This window comes from Spermophilus citellus (assembly GCF_964194105.1).
Source record: "Spermophilus citellus genome assembly, chromosome: 10".
Classification (NCBI taxonomy): Eukaryota; Metazoa; Chordata; class Mammalia; order Rodentia; family Sciuridae; genus Spermophilus; species Spermophilus citellus.
In genome coordinates, this window is record NC_138197.1 from 61,930,931 (window position 1) to 61,951,806 (window position 20,876).

General features: G+C 36.4%; 1 protein-coding gene across 2 annotated transcripts in view; it reads left to right on the forward strand.

Moving 5' to 3' along the window:
- PDZRN4 (PDZ domain containing ring finger 4) overlaps nucleotides 1-20,876 on the forward strand; it is a 358,432-nt gene that overhangs the window by 201,070 nt on the left and 136,486 nt on the right. The window contains exon 1 of one of the 2 annotated variants that reach the window (XM_081311910.1): nucleotides 17,235-17,495. The exons of the other annotated variant lie outside the window; for it this stretch is intronic. Coding sequence (XP_081168036.1) covers nucleotides 17,427-17,495 — 69 coding nt within the window. The 5' untranslated portion in view covers nucleotides 17,235-17,426. Of the gene's footprint in view, nucleotides 1-17,234; nucleotides 17,496-20,876 lie in introns of those variants that run through there. 2 annotated transcript variants of the gene reach the window in all.

Here is a 20,876-nt window from a genome sequence, read left to right on the forward strand (position 1 = left end):
ATGAAGGAAGTGTTGATCTATTGCTATTTCCCTGAGCAGATGCAGCAGCAGCCAAGGGAAAAGAGGGTTTGGCTGGGGAAGAATAGTTGGGTGGCCAGCATAGGGTGTAGGTGTCAGTAGGGGATGACTGCTATCTCAGATCAGCATCTTGCCAAAAACCCACAGCCTGAGAAGCAGTCAAACGTGACAAATCTCCCCTTGCAATTTGATGGGATGCCCTGCTTGGTTTCTTGTAGGCAGAAGAATAAAAGCAGATTTCAGATTAAGGATATATAACTCCATTCGGAGATAAAGCAGGATTTTCCTATGCTAATTTGTATTATTTTCCATAGGAAATGAGAATAAAAGAAATCCTTTCTTAAATGGGTTTGAGTGATAACCCTGTATCGGGAGCCTTCCTTTTCTCCATGTCTTCTTATCTTGAATACCTGTTTCATATCTGGTAGTTTGGTTTTGTGCTTTTTTTTTTTTTTTTTTTTTTTTACAAAGTATAATGACTTCTCTGAGAGTTCCCATAAAACTGTGGTTGGATGACAGAGTGCTTACTGCCAAGCTTGTGGTTTCCTGAGCTGTAATCCTGTTAAGTACCTGTACAATAGTGCAACAGCTGGTGCAGGCTGCAGACGGTGTGTTCCTATGCTATGCTGGGACTTGGGATCCACGCAGAAGATGAGCTGGGTCAGCTTAGAACAGACCTAAGTACCCCTCAGACAGCTGGCCCAGTAACTATACACTAGCCAGTCCTGGGAGAAAGACTCATTGCATAACATTAATTTTCTTCTCTAGCAGACGGTAAGGTAACTGAAGCCAGGTTGATTTTGCCACCTTGGGATTTTTACCTAATGATCTTCTGGAAGGCAGGTGCATTGGCAGGGATATTAAGCTTCTGAAAACCCAACTAGTATTACAGAGTAAACCTTTGCTGCCATGGGGGTTTTAAAGGAGTGGGTGCATTAGTGTTAGATCATTACAAAGCATTTTGCTGACTACTGCAGAATTAATGGCACTTTTATGGCTTGCGGTTAATGACTGTCAAGAAATAAGAGTTTATATCTGTTCAAATTGTAATTTTAAATCAAACCAGCCAGCTGTCAGGGCATCCAGCACACACAGACTCCTTCTGGGTAATTTTTGGTGCTTCCCTTACATCCATCAGGGTGTTAGATCATTACTTGGAATCTCAATTGTTTTGCATATACTCCATTTAAGTTTTATCATGACAAAAGCAAAGCAAGTTGTCATTTCAAGAACAGGCAATTCCCACCATCTCTGTGGAAATTTTGTTTTCTTCAGCATAGATGTGCTTGTAATCATTGTTATCTGCTGTGCCTGATTTTTTCAAAGTTTCTTTTTTTTTTTTTAATTTGATGAAAGCACATGAAAAACGATCTCATTTTCTCCATTACTAAATGCCAAGACACCTGATGTGAACTCTTGGTCTGTACCTCCGCTTCTCAAACTTATAAATTGACCAAGTCTTTACTTATCATTGTCTTGTATCTGAGGGGAAAAAAAATTTCTCCTCCAATCAATACCTATTTCCTTTACTGTGCCTCTCTTCACTTTTACCCCCTCTAGATTTGTCCTGCATCACAGTTCAACATCTGCAACCTCCTCTTTCTTGGTTTCGTTTATTTTCAGAAGCAAACAAACACACTTCCTTTGATCTTGCTGTCTGCTGCAAAGCCTTTTTAGCTCCCTCTTCTTTCCATTACAAACTTCTTGAAATTCTAAGCTTCATCTGTCTTCTCTACTCCATCATGTGAGACACACACTTCTTGGTCAGCTCTGCACTACCCACTCTGCCTTGCTCTGCACAACTCTTGCAGAAATGACCAATGGGTAAATAAATGATAAAGCCACCACACCCCACACTGCTTCCCGCAGCCTGGAACTCTCAACCACACTTAATTCTACTGATAAACCCTCAGTTTTCAAATTATACATCTGCAGTTTTGTAGCTCCTTTGACTGAATTTTCTTGGTCTTTACTTTTCCAATTTCTTTACCTAAGGATTTCCAAATGCTCAGATATTTTCCACAAATGCCCAACTCATTGCCTAGGTTTCAAACAAATTCTGTTGACCTTCAGATTCATCTCATTATCTTTGATTTCTCTTGTCAAAATCTTAGCTTCATAAAGGACATCACCATTCTGAGAAGTAACTCGGTCTCAACATACCTAACTCTGATCTGTTTATACCCCTACCCACCATAACTCTTCCTCCTGACCTCCTTTGTTCTATTATGAAAGAGCCTCTGTCCCAGACATCAATCCCAAACACCCAGTCTCACAAATGCACTCACCATTGATTTCCTCCTGTCCCTTGCCCATTGCTTGGCAAGACTTCTTATTCTTACTTCTGTGGCATTTCTCACATTTATTCCATATACCTTTTCTTCCTATTTTCTTTATTCAAGACCACCCACACACTATTATAAAAGGTTAATTACTACTTTTAATTATTACTATTGTTTGAGACTCTTGTTTGCTTCTTCCAGTTAAAGAATCTTCAGAAACTGAAATTATACAATAAATGTTCGCAGTCCTTTACACAGAAATCCCCAGCAGCTCTTCATCACCCACCTCAGAAAGCACAATGCATACCCCCAGATTCTTCACCTTACTTTCAAGATCATCTGTCCTGAGAGGATCTGCTTTTTACACCCAGACTAAATAATGTGCCACTCCTTTAACACTTCTATAATTTACTAATTCTTCCTCTTTTTTCTTCACTATTCCTTTTCCTAACAACTTTTTTTCTTTAATTCCTCCATGTCTGCCTGCTAAATATACCATGCCTTGTGATATTTTTTCTGAGAAAGTCAAATATTATGAGCAATAAAATTCATGTATATGGTTCACATATTTATAAGTGAGTGATAAAGAAATAGGTCTTTCAACCAGCTAATAACCCACAGTGCTTAGTATTCTGTATCTCTACTAAGAATTCCGTTTTAATGATTTATTTATTTAATTATTTAAGGTTAGCAGAATACCCATGTGTATCAATAAATACTTGTTGAATGAATAAATGAATTTAACTGATTGTTTTTAATTAGAGTCTCTTGGCTCATTACCTTGGTATTTCTTGGGACTGACAGAGTTATCAGTTTTGCTTTTATTTGCAATTTTGTTCTCACTGATTTGTATGCCATTTTGTACTATACCTATGATACACTCATTTCACCGTTAAAGTGAAAACGGAAGAGTCAACATGATGTACCTTATTTTCATGTTGCTAATTAGTATTAAAAGTGAGGAGAGTGTATCTGTTCTTAAATGACAGGAATTACAAAATATATTCTCAGTCAAATGAGAGCTATGTTTCATAGATACCAATCAGATACTCTTGGGTTTCAATGAAATTTATGGTAATCATTAATAAACTCCATTAAAAATCTGGCTCATGTCCTACATTTTCTCAATTTATACATATACATAAAATGTACACATACATAGTATTCTTTCTGTGTGTGTTCATGTGCATGTGCACGTGGACCTTTCTTTGATAATATGACATTTATCTAAAACATTTACAAAATTCTTAGTCAACTTTCTATCCTCCAGTATCTTCCTTCCACTTATACATAGTGACTCTGGTTTTATCAATCTTTTATCTCCTGATTTCCTTTGTTCAACAACATTTCTTTGTTAGTTAAAACGTGGCAACCCAGTTTGGGTCTGATAATAGACGGGTGGGGGGTGGGGGGATGTGGGAGTGGGTTGGGGGGTGGGAGGATGGGCTTGTACTCCTCAGTAGTAATTTTAGTTAGATAAGTTTTTCCACTTGATTCTACTGGAATAATTTTCCTAAAATTTTATTGAATCTGTGAAATATCACACCTCTGATCTTTTGCATATAATATGGTATTCTTAACAGACTGCCATGAAAATTTTACTCAACTTCTAATATTAATTATATATTCCTGAATCTCTCCCCAGAGCAGAAATTTCCAGTTTACCTTGCCACTGTATTCCCACCCCACAGTGGGTAAATTGTTATGTATTTAACTTTCTTAGCTGTTGAGATTTTTGAACAAGCTTGTAATTGTAACCCTTCCAGATCATTCAGAAAGTGATATGGCTCTTGGGAGCTTGGGTAGGAAAAGATGGTTTATATGAGGGACAATTACTTCAGGTAATCAATTCTATCAATAACACCAAGAGGCAGAAGCTATTAACTCTATCTCACAAATGGAGAAACAAAGACTCAGAAAGTTAAACATGGTTTTGTTGCTCAAATTGTGGAGTCAGAATCTAAGAAATGATTCTTATTCTGAAGCCCATATTGTTCCATTATTTTGACTATAGGGAAGTTCTTCATGTCCTGAAAATTTATATTCTCTGAGCCACACTAAAAGATGTCCATTCTGTATCTGTTTTCTTCAGGCCTTACCCTCCTTATGTAAAAATAGTTATTTATCACTTGATCAGGAATCAGCTCAATCTATTTATGCTGTAGTTGTGTGCTATAGAGTTGCTGTCTTAACCAAGTTAAGATGCAGAGTTCCTCTGAGAGTCTGTATTTCTGAAGTGGCAAGGTATTTGTGCAGAAGAATTGTTGGTTCTATATGATCATGCAATGCATATATTTAGACTGCATATATAAAACTATAATTCCATTGCATTTATTCTCTGCCCCCCAACAAAAAATAGTGCTTACTATATAGGTAAACAGATGACCTGATTAAAGTCTGGGTGGATTATGGCAAGATTGACATTTCTGAACATTCATTCAATTATGCTAGGTAAAGTTGCTGTATCTCTCTGCACAAAATTGCTCAAGAAGCCTCTAGAAGTCACCATGACATGTTATTGAGTCATGATGACTTGAGTTTTTTCATTTAAATACATACACTCAGAAGTGTTGTCTCTGATTCTTAGTTATGCTAACCCGTCAGAGTAACAAGCAATCCTTAACGCCTTCTTGGTTTATTGAAGTAAAGCTACATTTCTCCTTCATCAAGAATTAGTTAGGTCTAGAATCTCCTGTGGATGACTTTCTTATAAGTGGGAATCAGAGATTTAGACTTTTCCTACCATGTGGTTCCATTGCATTGGTGCCTTTAGCTAACTGTCATGTGAAAGGTGGAAAGAGAGCTGAAAGCAGATTTCAGAAGCCAGGCCTGACAATGCTCTTAATTAGCACTTCTGCCTGATTCTGTAGACTAGAACTTGTCATATCTTCCCACCAAGGTACAAAGAGACGGGCAAATATAGGCTTCTGGGTCTGAAAAAAAAAAGAAAATAGATTAGTTAACATATCACATAGGCCCTGTCACAGTTAGGAAGTCTTATGTGGATCAAAACTATATTCAGAACAAATGATTTAAAAGTATTTTCAGTAACAAATTTTAACCAGTTAATATAAAAATAAAAGAATCTATTTAAAATAAAACCTTATACTCATGGTTATATTGCTTTATTTTTATATTTAAAAATTAAGTTAATCAAAATTCAAACCAAATGCCTAAAGTGAAGTCAACTTTCACACATGAGTGAGGAGACAAGCTGGACAGAAGTTAAACTGAGAGCTGATCGTTACAGGTTATGGGAAGGAGAAAGGATGGTCAAGGATGAGGGGGGAAGCTCAGTCTATCTACACATAGTGGCAGGGAACATTCAAATTTATTGGCCCAGTAGAGAATCTGCTGGCCCAAGAATAACTGGACATTTTTTAAACAAGTAATTTTCTGTTATATTTTAGATGTTGTTCTTCTGTTACAGAATGAGCCTTTAGTCATGCCTGTGTTTTTTGGCAAATATGTCTGAGAAAAATCCACCAGGTCTAGAAACTATTGTCTCCTATCTTGTGAAATAAAGTCAGAAAAAAAAATATGACTATATTTACACTTGGGTCAGAGGATTCACTTTTCATTTGACTTAAACAAACAACTCAAAAGCATTCATCAGATGTTAAGCAAATACTCTAGAGTTGATCTAATTCAGTCAATAGCAATTGTGGATTTTTAATGAGTCTTCTTTTACCTACTAAAACCTTTCAAAATATAGTAGATTCTATATTTATCAGAAGATTTTCCATAATGCACTACAAATTATCAAGCAAAACTGTAAACTTATTCACTTGTTTAAAATACACAATTTTTGTTATTTACAGTATCACTAGACACCAAATTCAATCTGTCTGGGGCTACGTTGTTTGTGATTGAAAGCCATTTCACATGGTGCAATAAGTAGTGGTGATAAAGGACTTATGGTACTCCAAGTACTAAAGCCTGTGGTATTAGAGTAGTGGTCATGCAAGTTCTGCCTAGGAAAATGTAGCTCTAATTTGGAATGCTTAAAATTGTTGCTTTTTTATCTATCTATGTGTAGCCCTCCTTCCTAATTAATATGAAGTAGACCCAGGTGTCTTGTGACTAAGTCCAATGGGAAAGGGTCAAACTTACTCAAGATGCATCACTCTTCCTAGAAAACAGTCACTTAATTCTCTTTGCCGATCACCAGCCCCTGGAAGTTGGGCCAATCACTATTCCACTAGTGGATGGTAGGTTCATAATGCTGATCCAGAAGCCAAATTTCAGACTAGCTGCAGATATAGTAAGAATCTGACCACCTGCACACCTATAGGTAGGATGTGTCTGATGAACTGCACATGCAGATAGTGATTCTCACTCAAAGCCAGCCCTTCACAACTGCTTCATTCATGGCACACAGGGATAAATCCACACAATGCTAAATGAAGTGAATCCTGATTCTTAGCCTCTGAGAGAAGAAGGGAGTCCTACTAGAAAAGGCGGGGTCTTTAAATCAAGTCACTTCAAATTTAAATCTCCACTTCACCATTTAACGAATTCTGTGACTTTGATCAAATTACATAACATTCTGACCACGAGTTTTCTTTTATGTGAAAATGACGACATATATCTCATAGAATTTTTGTGAGACAGAAAATTTTTTAGATATAGTAGGTATTTCATAAATGTTAGTTCCCTTTTCAAATTAGTAAAAATCATGTAAGTAACCATATCAGAAATTGTCGTGATGTGAGGCAGTCAAGAGACCGAGTCTGGTTTAACACTTTATGTGGAGATTTGGAGGAGGGACAGGAAAGAAGGCAACACATCTGAATCTTCTGTGGGATGCTTAAAAATACACATCATCAGACCACTTTCCAAATGGGCTATTCTCAGAAATATGGGGTAGATCTTATGTACTTGTAACTTGAAAACCCTTCCTGATTGATTCTGATGCACACCCCTAGAGAAGTACCACAGCTTTGGAAGCAGAATATGGTGAAGTGAACACGAGTTACTATGTGAATACTTATGGAACAAAGAGGATTCATGCCTTGGCCCAGTTTCTACCTCCCATGATCATAGAGGTCCTTTCTTCTCCTTTTTGACTGACATTCACCATTACACCAATCATTGCTTATCCTAGGGGAATCTGACCCCTCCTAGAGAAAAGTTTCAAAGCATCTTTCTAGACATTTGCCAAAATGTAGACAAAGCAATAATATGGCTGCCTGCTCATTTGAATAATTTCACAATAATAGAATATAGACACTTCTGTATGTTGTAAAATGTGAGCTAATATTTATTAAGCAACTACATGGAATAGGCCCCAGGGAAAGCATGTATTCACAAACTCCTTTGGGGTAGCTATTATCAATATCCTTTATTCACAGTGAGGAAATTGAGGCACCTAAGTGTACCTAAGTATGTAACTTGTTCAAGTTCATATAAAAAGCTTTTTAGAGTGAATTGCAAGTACACTTTAGATGACTTCAAAATCTAAAAAGTCTGCAGTGGCACATGCTTGTAATCCCAGCAGCTCAGGAGGCTGAGGCAGGAGGATTGTAAGTTCAAAGCCAGCCTCAGCAAAAGCAAGGTGCTAAGCAACTCAGTGAGACCCTGTATCTAAATAAAATACAAAATAGGGCTGGAGATGTGGCTCAGTGGTCGAGTGTCCCTGAGTTTAATCCCTGGTACCAAAAATAAAAAATAAAAATAAATAAAAAGCACCTAAGTGCTCCTTCTGATGACAATAGTAACCTGAACTAGAATTTGTAAGTAATTAGACATTCTATATTATTAGTTTCACAATGAATGAAGTAATATTAGCATTCTGATTTCTAGTGCCAATGTTTTAAAAAGCCATGTGAGGGCCATTTTTATAACATAAAAAGGTAATAAAGGATGTGGTAGGTCTGAAGCTCCCAGGACCAAAACAAATAAGTGATTTCCTAGGATCTCCCAGGTAGAGAAAACTTTAGACCCTGAATGCCTTAATAAAATAGCTTCTCACTTAAAAAATAAAATAGTTTATCTCTTTTCTTGCTATCTCCTTACCTGTCTTACTTTCTTCATTTAGTTACTAGTGTTACACACAAACACACACACACATACACACACACACACACACACACACACACACAGGCAGCTAGAGAATGAAGCAGAGACAAACATTCCAGGTTCTGAAATGTCCAAGAACACAGATCCCCACATAGCATTCCATATTAATTCCTTGCATAGTCCCTATAATTGTCTTAATATTTTATATAATAATGATCTGTGTAGGTATTTAATGATTTCTCTAAGTACAAAGTTTGTTCCATACAATCTGGGATCTTTCTTTCTATGTTGTGACTATCATGATGATGACCAAGTGAGCAGAATTTAAGAATGATAGAGGAATGATTATGTTTCATAGTACCCAATAAAAAGTAATAACTGTTAAAAGAAAAAAGGAGAAAGAGACAGAGAGGTTGGGACCAGGGAACTGAGGAGTAAGAAGGGCTTACAGATGTATGTTTGTAGGCAGAGAAGCAGAACCCAGCTGAGTAAAGATGGTGGACGGAATCTAAGAGAGTGACCCGGGAGAAATGGAAGGAAAAAAAGAGAAACTGAGCCATTCACACTGACAGTGTTTTGTCATTAGATGTAGGCTGCAGGAAGAGCCAAGACAGACACTCAACCTCAGACTTGAGCACCTAGGGATACTCAGGCCATTCATTGATATGAAGCACATGCAGAGCAGCAGTTATGGGAAAGAGGATTATAATTTAAGTTTTGATAAGTTGAAGTTAATGTGCTATGGTGGACAGCCCCAGTGGAAATATCTACTGAATATCTAATATCTAATGAATAGGGAATCTGAAGCTTAAGAAATTAAGTGTGGCAATTTAGACTTGGGAGTCATCAGCAAATCTCTACCTTCACTTTTCTCAAAACCTCCAAAGGTTATTGGTCTTGATTAACTGTTGATTATTCCTCAATACAGAGGTATGCTATGACTGTCCTATTGTCAATGTATATATTCCCTACCATAAAAAATACTAAGAAAGAAAAATATTCTACAGTTTGGGGTACATATTCAGTGCAGCAGTACCCCATCACCACTGGAGTGGAGTAATGTTATGAAATTGCTTAGGTTTTATTCAATCTATTTTATGCAGTCATGCTTGAGGACGCAACATGGAACCTGGAAGTTAATTTTAGACTACACGTCTAGTCCTCAGGGAAATTCTTACATCTCAGTGTGCTGCAAGCATCACCAGAATTTTGTCCCCTAACCATCTAGGAATGTGCCATAATAATAACTACTCTTCAGAAGCAGGAAGTTTAGGATGCCGGTTCAATAGTTGATCCAGACTGCTTGCATTTGAGTTCTCCTCCCCCATTTACTATTCATGTGACCTATTAATCGCCCATGTCAGGAGGAATTATTTATAATACATACCTCATAGTGTTTATATGAGAATTAAGTGAAATTAATAACACATAGTGCTTGAACTATAGTGTACAAAAGAGCTAAACAACCACTAGCTCTTGTTTTCAAAAAGGGCCAGGAATTATCACCATGCTTTGCTCATAGTACTATTCAATAAATTCTGGTTGAGTGAATTTACAGAGCATTTACCCTTTTTGCAGAACTGAACACGGTGATGGTAGCATTCTGGGTAAATTCCATATAGTACCTATAGTGTTGCTGAATAGTGTGAAATAATCAAAATATTATTTAACCTCCAATAAAGTGAAAAACCAGTATTATACTGGGCTAGGTTAGTAGATATTAATATTCCTAAAATAAATGTTTTGGGGTTCCCTGTTTCATAAATGTATAAGCCTAGCTTCATATGATATAACTGGTTTCTAGTATACTCAGGTATGCACTGCTTACACATTGCACATTTTAAAAATAGAGTATCGAAACTATTGCTAAGAGTGGTATTACATCACAGTCCTTATACAGAGAAGTGCGTGTGCGTGTGTGTGTGTGTGTGTGTGTGTGTGTGTTTGTGTGTGACATTTATCAAACAGGTACTTCCTGGGCTACCATTTCTGTTATACAAAGAACTAGTAAACAAACAGCCTTTAAAATGATTGAATAACCAGCCTAAATGTACAGTAGCAAACAAGGTGGATAGAGGAATGACCATAATAGTCAAAGAAGTGAATTTCAAATTATATAGAGTTATGACAGAAAAAATAGAAATAGATATTTTGAAAATCTAAGATGTAAGCCATTCTTATCCATGACTCCACTCTGTCCTGTGATTACTAGTAGCCATTATGTGTTAGGCAGATACTCTGTGCCAGGTATACTTAACATGTATCATAACAATGGCTTTGTGTCTTGCAATAACTATATGATAGATTCTGTTACCATCACAGTTTTAGATATGAAAAACCAAGAAACAGAGTGAAGAAAATTATAGTAACAACTTGCCTCACATTACATAGATAGAAACTGAGGAAACCAAGACTTGACCCCAGATACACTGACTCTAGCTCTCATGCCTAACCTGCACACCAGTGTGGGCAAAATCCTTCTCAGTTTATGAATCTCTTCTCACATTTGTTACCTTGTTTCAATCTGTGAAATCAGCCTGCAAGGTCAGTATTATATCAGAGTATATAAGTTGAACAGAGCCACACAGGTGAAAGTGACAGGGCTCAGATAAGAACCCCAGTCCTCTCTCTTGACATCCTACAACTTTTCTTTCCATTTCTAGCCTAGTACCTGGCAGCTCTCAGGAGTTTATAAGTCAGTAGGGCCATCTTGGTTCAGCAGGCAATGACTATAGTACAGATTGAAGATGGCCAACTAGTGAGTACAGTGTGCAAAGGATCAGCACATTGATCTGTGGAGTTATAACTGGGGAAATGAAGGACACGTGGGAACTGTCAGCAGAGCTCCTTTCTAAATTCATGACATGAGTTGATGTCGCACAGTGTTGTGGAAGACACTAGATTAGTGTCAAAAGGCAAAATCCCTAGACTCCCTTGGAGTGGGAATGGCAATACCTTATAAATTCTTCATTAACAAATGAGGGGTGATATCTGACATATTTACCTCTGAGTTATTGTGGAAATGAAACAAGATGATTTATAATTCCAAAAACCTTGCACTCATATATCATCAGATTTATGATAAGCACTGAGTAAATACTTCTGGAATAAATAAGCGAATAAGTGGCTGTGATATGGATCAGAGTGTAACTTTTAAGTGTGCAGGTAGTATATTCATATCAATACACAAATAATACAGCATATGTTCTTATATCTCATTCATTTGTATCTCTACCACAGACATTTTTCCAGACTCTAAAATTTATGTTTATAGAATTGAATCAAATTGAACATATTTTATGCTTATAATTCTTCAGTCTTTTAACTTTAACATTCTAGAAATATCCCTAAAGGGGAAAAATACCTGACAATTAGCTATGGAAGCACAAATAGAAATTTATGTCACTTTGCCAGGTTCAGGTAAACCATTATCTCCCAGTTACATTCATTTATTCAATATGTGTTTATTGAAGTCTTGAAATATGAATGGTACCATGCTAGAAGTTTTAGGAACTCAAAGATTAATTATACAATTCTGCTTCCCTCATCTGTCTTATAATCCAATAAGAGGGGTGAAGCATGATATATAGAGAGGGGATACATGCTTTGAAATGAGAATGGATAAAATGCACTAAGAATTTAAAAGTTGTAGAGATCACTAGAAGAGAATGGGGTCAGGGAGACAAGAGAACATTTAAACTTGACCAGTGTCCAGAGACTGATTTGTAGCATTTCCAAAAAAATAAGCAGAATGAGGTACTATCTGGGTTAAAGATAGGATGGAGTGGACATGTACACCTCAGGATGACTTTGCTGGAGCCTTTTCCAGTGCCCTGGAATCAAGGAATTCCAGGATCTGAAACTGAGTACTAAAGCCAGCAAAGTCCCAGGTGCAACAGCAAGAATTGATCATCCTAATGTGCATTGAGGACTGTGAGATCTTAGCTAACTCAGAGTATTCAGCTGTAAATACAAAAACATTTTGGTACTTAAATAGATAAAGTTTACATTTTTAACTACAAACCACTTCCCCTATATTAGGTTCCATCTATTTTAAGTTATTCTCCACCACCCTCACCACCCCCGTGCCTTTAATTTCAGCACTTACAAGTACTAACCTCTACTTCCTCAGTCACCAGGAAAATACATATCTTGGCGCTCTGGCTTCCTCTGCCAGAGAAGTAGGTCAGCAATTAGCTATTGAATTCAACCACAGCATTTGTAATTGGAGAACTGAGTTCCCATCTCTTTACTGAGGTTGACCTTGAGCAAGTCACAGTCTTTCTCTAAGCACCAGCTTCTTTGTCTCTGTGTTTGAATATAAGATACATAAACTTTAGAAGATGTTAGGCAGCTGTATGTCTATTAATATTCAAAGGTGCACAAATATCCCCTAAGATGAATGTGGGATTGGACCCAGAATGGAAATGTGTAGCCACACATTGAAGTAGTTGGAAAGCATGCCTATGAGGAGAGTGGAGTTACCTACTGAACTTCTACAACAACACAGGAAAAGAACATCAGAGTGATTGCAGAAAACAATAGAGAAAATGGGCAGCTACAACTTCAGGCAGCTGTCACAGACTCAGGACTTAGCCAGTTCAGGACAGTCCTATCTGGGCTTTCTATCCCTCCTTCAGTAGAGACTTCAGTAGAAGATAGGTACATATTCCCTTCTTATCTGCAGGGGATATGTTCCAAGACCCCTAGCAGATGGCTAAAACTGTTGTTACTGTATACATACTTAAAGTTTAATAAATAAAGTTTAAAATAAACTTTATAAAGTTTAATTTATAAATTAAGCATAGTAATAATTAACAATAACATACAAAAATACAATTATAGCAATTTACTACTATAAGAGTTATGTGAATGTGATATCTCTCTCTCTCTCTCTCTCTCTCTCTCTCTCTCTCTCTCTCTCTCTGTACTTATTGCATTTTCACCTTTTCTTCTTGAAGCACTTCATGGCTTCTCTTTGGCATATTCAAATAGCCGGCATCACTATGCTTGTGCTTTGTGGCCATTATTAAATAAGGATTGCTTGAACACAGGCACTGTGATACCACAACAGTTAATCTGATAACAAGACAGTTACTAAGTGACCAACAGGCATGTGGATACATTGCACAGAAGGATGATTCACTTCCCAGGTCAGGTAAAGTAGGACTATGTGGATTTCATCATATTATTCAGAAGGGTGTGCAATTTTAAACCTCTGAGTTGTTTATTTTGGCAATTTTTCATTTAGTATTTTCAGATTGCAATTGACCCAAGTAACTGAAACTGAAAAATATGAAACCACAGAAAGCAAATGGTGAACATGGGGGGACTCCTGCACTGTATTGACTAGCAGGGATGAGACAGGCATAGTCTCTTTTCTAAATTAGTATTCAATAAGTCTTCTTAAACATAGCAAAAATATAGAAAACACCTAAAACAAAGGTCAGATTAATGAGTGTGTGACCACTTAGTTAAATCAGTATCCAGGTCTGAAGTTAAAACTATTTTAGTCTCACTAAAACTTTCAGTATAACTAATCACAGGCCGTCTCTCCCACTAAAGAGTAACTTCCCTCTTGACTTTTTTGGCAATCATTTTCTTATTTTCAAATTTATCATTCAAATTATGGTCATATGGAACAGAATTTAGTAATGCATGGAGCTTTGTTTTCCATGCCATTGAAGTCTCTTTTAATCCACAGGCCTCCTCTTTTTCCCTCCCCTCCCCTCTCTGAAACTGGAATATGTATATGTCTATGCAGTGTTGCCCACAGTCTGAATTTGGCTGATTGCATCCTTATGGTGTAGTTTAATATGCTCCTCTGTCCTTTATCTTCACTGTAATTTGTTCCTGGTGGAAAGACTATTTCAAGAATGGTGTCATTTTATTCTATCATGTGGCACATAGCATTCACTCTTCTTTTGTGTGAGATTCTGTCATAGTATCAGCTTTCAATTCATAGTGCCCAGATCTATTAATTGATTAAGGATCTCTGGCTTAGGCACAGCCTTATCATTATTTCTTTCTTTATTATCCTGAATGGGTCTATAAAGAGAAATTCCTTCTTACCTATTCTTTAGCTATTCAGGGACAGAATTTATATAAGAAAAGCCAGAAATTTGTTGGATGTCTTCCTTTCATCACTTGGTTAGGCTCTTCATCTAGATCTTGGCAGACACATGTCCTATTTTGAATGCTAATGTATGGGTGTGGAGTAAACTCACAAATATTAAATGCAAATAAAAAACTGCATCTTGAAATACATATAATATATATTCTTACATATTTGTATGTTTTTCCCTAGGGAATTTGGAAAGATAGTCATTCATTCTCTACTTATTTTTTATTCTATATTATCATCCAGGAGAGATCATATCTAATCCATTTGTATTCTTAAAATGTTGTTTATATTAATGCTTTTATCCCTTTCTGTTTCAAAGGTTATGTTCAAATACAATATTTAGCTTTTTAGTCATTGGGAAACCCTCATATTCTCATGACATTTAGAGGACCCTGGCCTGGCAGGTCTCCTTTGTTCAAGTCACTCTTTAATTCTTTGGGATGAGCCCATTAGTAGCAGAAGATGGGATTTTTCCAGGGTAGATGGGCCAAGGGCAGCATTTGATAAATGATTGGAGAAACTGCTCTTGCTTCCTGAGATAGAAACAAAAGAACAGAGGGACCAATGATGAATAAAGAAAACAGCCAAGAGGAATTGCTGAGAGAATCACCGCAAGTGTAATCGCTTCCTTCACTGGAATGTTCATCCTTCACTTTTTGATCACTAAGAAAATGGTTTTTAAAGCTACATTGTTTAATTTTTCTTAAAACCCAGGTATAACATATTATGATCAGAAAGTTGCCATAAGTAACAGCTTTGACCATTGTTTCCTACTTCACTTTCAAAACCTAACACATGAAGTTATAGCAGTGGACGAGGCAAACACTTCCTTTGATAGATAGGTGAGCCATCCTTGCCTTATTGCATTCTAAGTCCTTGATCTGGCTTTTAAAATGCTGAATCTACATACTTGATAATCAGATATCTATTCAGAAGTTAGCAATATAGAACCCTTCAAAAAAAAAAAAGACTCAATGTTTTCTTGGAAGATGTGAAATCTACCAAATAACACTTCATGGGACGTGACAGAAGGACTCTGAAAATTAAGACTTTAATAAGCATCAAAAACATATATTTTACAACTACTGCACATAGGGATTTTGCTTCTCTTTGTGGCCACTGGTGATTTTCATGATTTCCCTTCATATACCTCCTTGAATGCATTTTTCCCATAAGAGAGTCACACCTTAATGAATGTCTCCTACAAGTGGTTTCTAATTTGGAGAACTTTGTTCACAACACATTGTTCCCAATTATGGTGCCACTTTCATGTAGGTCCCTCAGCTTGGCTTCCAGCCAAGTTGTTAGGTGAAATTAGGCCCAGAAAATCGGATTATTACATCTCAAGGGAAACAACCCATGAGCAGCAGATGATTGCTCATCTCCTCGATACTTACTGGTGTTGAGGTGTTGATAGTTGCAAAGCCAATTTGTTAACAATTAGTGCTCATTAGAATCATTTTCTGTTATCGATTCTAAACATTTGACAAAGCACTTTTAGGAAATTGGACCCCAAAACATAGCAATACGTAAGTGTTGAGCAATTAAAAATCTTCAAGATCCAGTGTAATTCCTAACCAGAGTCATCAGTATCCAAGTAATTATTTTTGCTTTCAAACCCACCTGCTATCCTGTCCAGTTTAAAGATGTGCTGGAACAAGGACATACTTCTTAATTAGCAGAGGTTGTAGATAAAGCAGTGTGGAAACAAAAGGAATTTTCTTTTATTATCTGCTTTGGCTATTTGTAGTATATCTTTAAGGGACAAAAACTGCCAGCTTGCAATACAATTTAAGTACTTCTGAGAGTGTGAAATTAAATGTATTACTTCTATTATCTAAACATCTAAGCTTAGTTTATAAGTCTTTCACCTTTGCACATTATGAATGCTAAATATAGAATCTTAAATGGCATCACTGTGCATTACATTCAAATTTAAATATTGCCATTGTCAGCTTTCTGAAATATTATATATGACTTTAATAAAATTAGCATAAATACCATATGCATTTGAAATTTTTCTCAGAAAAAGCATTATATTTATCTATTTTTAAAATATAGATCTACATGCATTTCAGTGCTACAAATTTATATTCAACAGAAATGCCCTTATTATCTAATTAAAATATTTATTATCTGTATAGTATCATGTACTCATACCTGCTTAAATGTTCTCTCCTTCTTAGTAAGTAACAGTGTTTGTGTATGAACTAATTATTTATTTTTGTAGATCAGAATTAGAAATGAATGAAACCCCCCACCTCTTTTCCCTTTCTCATATTACCCCCCCACACACATTTTTTTTTTGCTTCTAGGTTTATTTTGTAAATTTCAATAATTGCACCTATTCATTTCTCTCTAGATTTTATAATGCTGAAAATATTTTTCTCATTGTTGAAAACCATGGAGATGTGAACTAAGTCCATTTCTATTTCTGAATTTCTTACAAAACTGTTATCAATGGAGAAATTAAGTGTGTGCTCTTTTTTGAAATGCCCTGTGTTCAACCCCTCTATCCTTAATAAACAGAGATGGTATTGACACAAGTGAATTTTGTTTAACCACACTACATTTGCTTCTTAATTAGTGAATATTCATCTGTCATCAGCAGCAGCTATGACACCCCTCCCTGCTAACATGTTCTGTCATAAATAATCAATGAGGCACTATTAATATTCATGAGCTGGAATCTGTGTAGTCATGTGCACTGATGCAGAGACAGGGGGAGTGTTGCCATGAACTGACTGGAAACTCTGTGTGTGTATCCGTGAGTGCAAGATACTTAGGGAAAGCGAAGAAGAGCATGCTGCTACACACCACCCTGGCTCATGCTTCCAGCTAACAGCGGTTTGTCTGTGTTTCTGGACTGAAGTGACTGATGAAAAACAGTAGTCAAGTCTGGAGGGTGATTCCCTTTCAGTTCACTTGCCTTTCAGTTCTGGGGAAATTAGAAGATTTGCTCTCTCTCTCTGCTTCTTAGAATGGGCTGCAATTTGTGCACTTTTCAGAAAAGAGAGGAACACTACAAACTGCTCTATGAAGTTTCCCAGGTGAGTGCAGGTCTAATACCAGCAACTAAATAGCCAGGCTTTGTGTTTGTCTGAGACGTGGTAAATTAATTCTGGCTAGCTTTATTTTATTTTATTTTTGTTTTTATTTTGGCTCTCAGTACATTTCAAAATTGAGGGCAGGCGTGCTGGTTTGGGGCTTTTTATTTTGGGTTTGGGTGGCAGTTTTCAGTTTCCTTGCCACTCCCCCTTCAGATGACTTCCTGTGGGATTCTTTTTAACATTTTGTGTATCTGCTGCCAAGATGTCAGTCAAGTAAGAGGAGTAAAACTGAGATCCATCTCTGTAATACTTTGAGATACCTCTTTCATTTTGGAATAGTGTTGACATTTGAAAATCAGTTGTATCTTTGTCTGCATAAATATTGGGATTTAATAGGTCTATGATCTCAGTTATTTTGAATAGACAGGAAAAGTTTCTTGCCAAATCTTGTTAGCCAGAGGAAATTATTTGATTAATTAGGAATTTTTGCTTTGGTTTAAGAGGAAGACCTGGTATTTTGTGTGTGTGTGTGTGTGTGTGTGTGTGTGTGTGTTAAAAAAGAAAAAATATTTGACATGTCTTGGCTTAAAAATGAGATAAAGAAATATTTTCATTACTTGATCTTGGATCCTTTTTAAATATTTTTTTTGCCTGCTTAGCCCTGAAAATTAAATTCTAAGAGCTTATTATAGTATCTATATGTGACCTAGGAAAAAGTATATTAGTTTATATATTTCTTTAATGTGTATCTGGGGACTTTTCAGAATAAAAATAAGAAAGTCATATACACAGCTTTCATAGTTTTAATAGAATTCTGTTAATTTACCATTGTATTTGAGCAGGTTCCCTTGGGAGTGAATGCTCAAGTACAAACGTCTTGTCAGGCAAAATAAAGTTTATTTCCCCTTCTTCCAGTTTGCTCCAGATGTGACACTACTACTTTTGTTTATAGACAATATTGCTGGTAAAAGATGATGTTTGGGATGTTGGTGGTCTGTGGCCCAGCAGTAGCCAAGTGCCCACTGCCTCCTGGTTCCCTCAGATTCCCCCTGACGTGATTCATTTCACAGTGGGCTAATTACAAAGTGGATTTGCTACACATGAAACAGCCTCCTCAGTTGCAATGTTAATGCACATTTTCATGGTAATGTGATCAGAGGCTCATTAGCCAGTTTCCAAAATGATCCTCTGCATTAATTAAATATAAAAATGACTCCTTTATCACCATAGAGAGGAAAAAGAAGATTAACATTGTTAATTACACCAGGGGCAATACCTTTTGCTTCTTTTTATTATTATTTTTTACTACAAAGTTGCAAGGATGGGCTAAAATAATATTCATTTTTCTGGATAAGCTCTCATCCACTTTGATTCATGAAAACAGTCTCTAGGTGGAACACTTTCCTTTAGTTTGCTTGTTGGAGTTTGAGTTCTAGTATTGTTTTTCTTTGGGTGGTCAAGGAGCAACGAAGTAGATTCATGAATCTATTTTTTTTCCTCTAAATTACTAAATGATATAAAAGTATAATATGGCAGAGGTGATAGCTGGCGACCCCCAACCCCAGCATTATGCCTAGGTTAAGCTGTTTATATTCTAGTAAGAAATCAAATAGGATTACTGTATTCAGAAAGGACCACTGTATTTGCTAAGGCACAGGAGCCTTTGTTATGGATTTTTAAAATGCTTGTCTGTGAGTTTTGCCTTCAAGTGCTTCCTAAATCTTGAGAAAATAGATAAGCCATACTCTTTATTGCCTCTACCTGTACTCCTCCATATATTTATTTTATTTTCTCTACCACTGAGTTGCAGTACTTATGATCTTTAATAAAGGGGGTGAAAAATGAAGTATTAGCTTCCATTTAACTGGCTTTTATTAGATAAGTTAAAAGCCCAGCTTAAAGGTCTTGCATGTGCTTTCCAAGAGGATCCCTCCCACAGTTTGTCCCCAGCTTTGCCTTCTATTTTATTGAGTTAATGGAATAGATAAGATATCAAAGGAAACCAGTGATAGGCTCATATAATACACTGGAGCCCCGTGTGGTGCTGCAAACTAGTTTCTATTTTTATTGGGAGGAAAGGCATCTCAGAACACACATGAAAGTGAACAAGTTCTTAACCAGGTGTTCAGGAGGGCACATAGCTGCCCCTGTAAGAGAGTATTCTGTTTACAAAAGTGACTTGAGATTGGAAGGCTGAGTATTTCTAGCTGGTATATTAAAACAGATTAGCTCACACAAATATTAACACCTGATTGCCCAAATCCTATGCATTTAACACTTGTAATTCTCAAACCACCATTTTTGTTTCTTTGGTTATTATTTCTTAAGAGCTTAGGCAAATCAAAGTTTAGCAGGGTATGTGATAATGCAAAATTAGCAGTGGCTATTAAATGCATGCCCAACAGTAAAACGTTTATTTCTTTATAATAGAATCATTATGATGTTGAACTTTGCCACATTTTCTTTCTAGATTTAGTGACCTGGTAACACAGGCCAACTAGAATACAGTTTCAGGTTTATAACTGCAGTAAACAAAAGCAAATGTGTTCACTGAGGAATCTGATGAAACAGAATGATGTGCTTGAGGTGTGAAATGAGGTCAAGTTTTTATTTTTTGTTTTTTTCTTTTTGTTTATTTGTTTCTTTTTTGTCTTTTGCTGCTATGGAGGAGCTGAGACTTTCAATTGGCAGAAGAAATGGAATGTTGCCTCCAGACAATTATTTTCAGCTGGAACTGGGCCAATGAGTGTCCAATATGAACCCAGATCCAGGGTTTGGGGAGATTTAGTAACCTTCCCACCAAATAGTCTTCATGCCTCTTTATGCATCTATTAACTTTTACATGTACCAGGAAAGAAACTATTTTCTGCAGTGATTTATTTTATTCAAAGTAGGTTATTTATTAACCTCTTAAGAATTAATAAGTGGGTAATTTGAACAGTGCCCTTCTATTGACATGAACTGAATTGCCTGTTTCATATTAATCTGATTAAATAACCACCTGGACCAAAAGAGCTACTTGTAAGGCATTTCTAACCTAATAACAGATTTACTTCGGAGTGAGATGGTATGATAATTTCCCTAATCTAATGACTTCTTGGCCTGATTTTTCTTAGAGATGAAATGTAACTTTTTGATTGATTCTGTGATAAAAGTTATCAATGGGATGTTTGTTAGTGTTAAATAGTGTATAAAAGCAGGGGCAAATATTTAAAAGTTCATGCTGTTAACAGAAAAGTGTTTATAGGATTTCATTTAAATCCTATAATGTAATAAGGCAGGATTCTGTTCTAATTCACTTGCCAAATTAGAGAAAGGAAATTAATTTGCTTTCAATCTCAGCAAAGCAAAAGTAGCACAGTGCTGATTCTCCAGGCCATG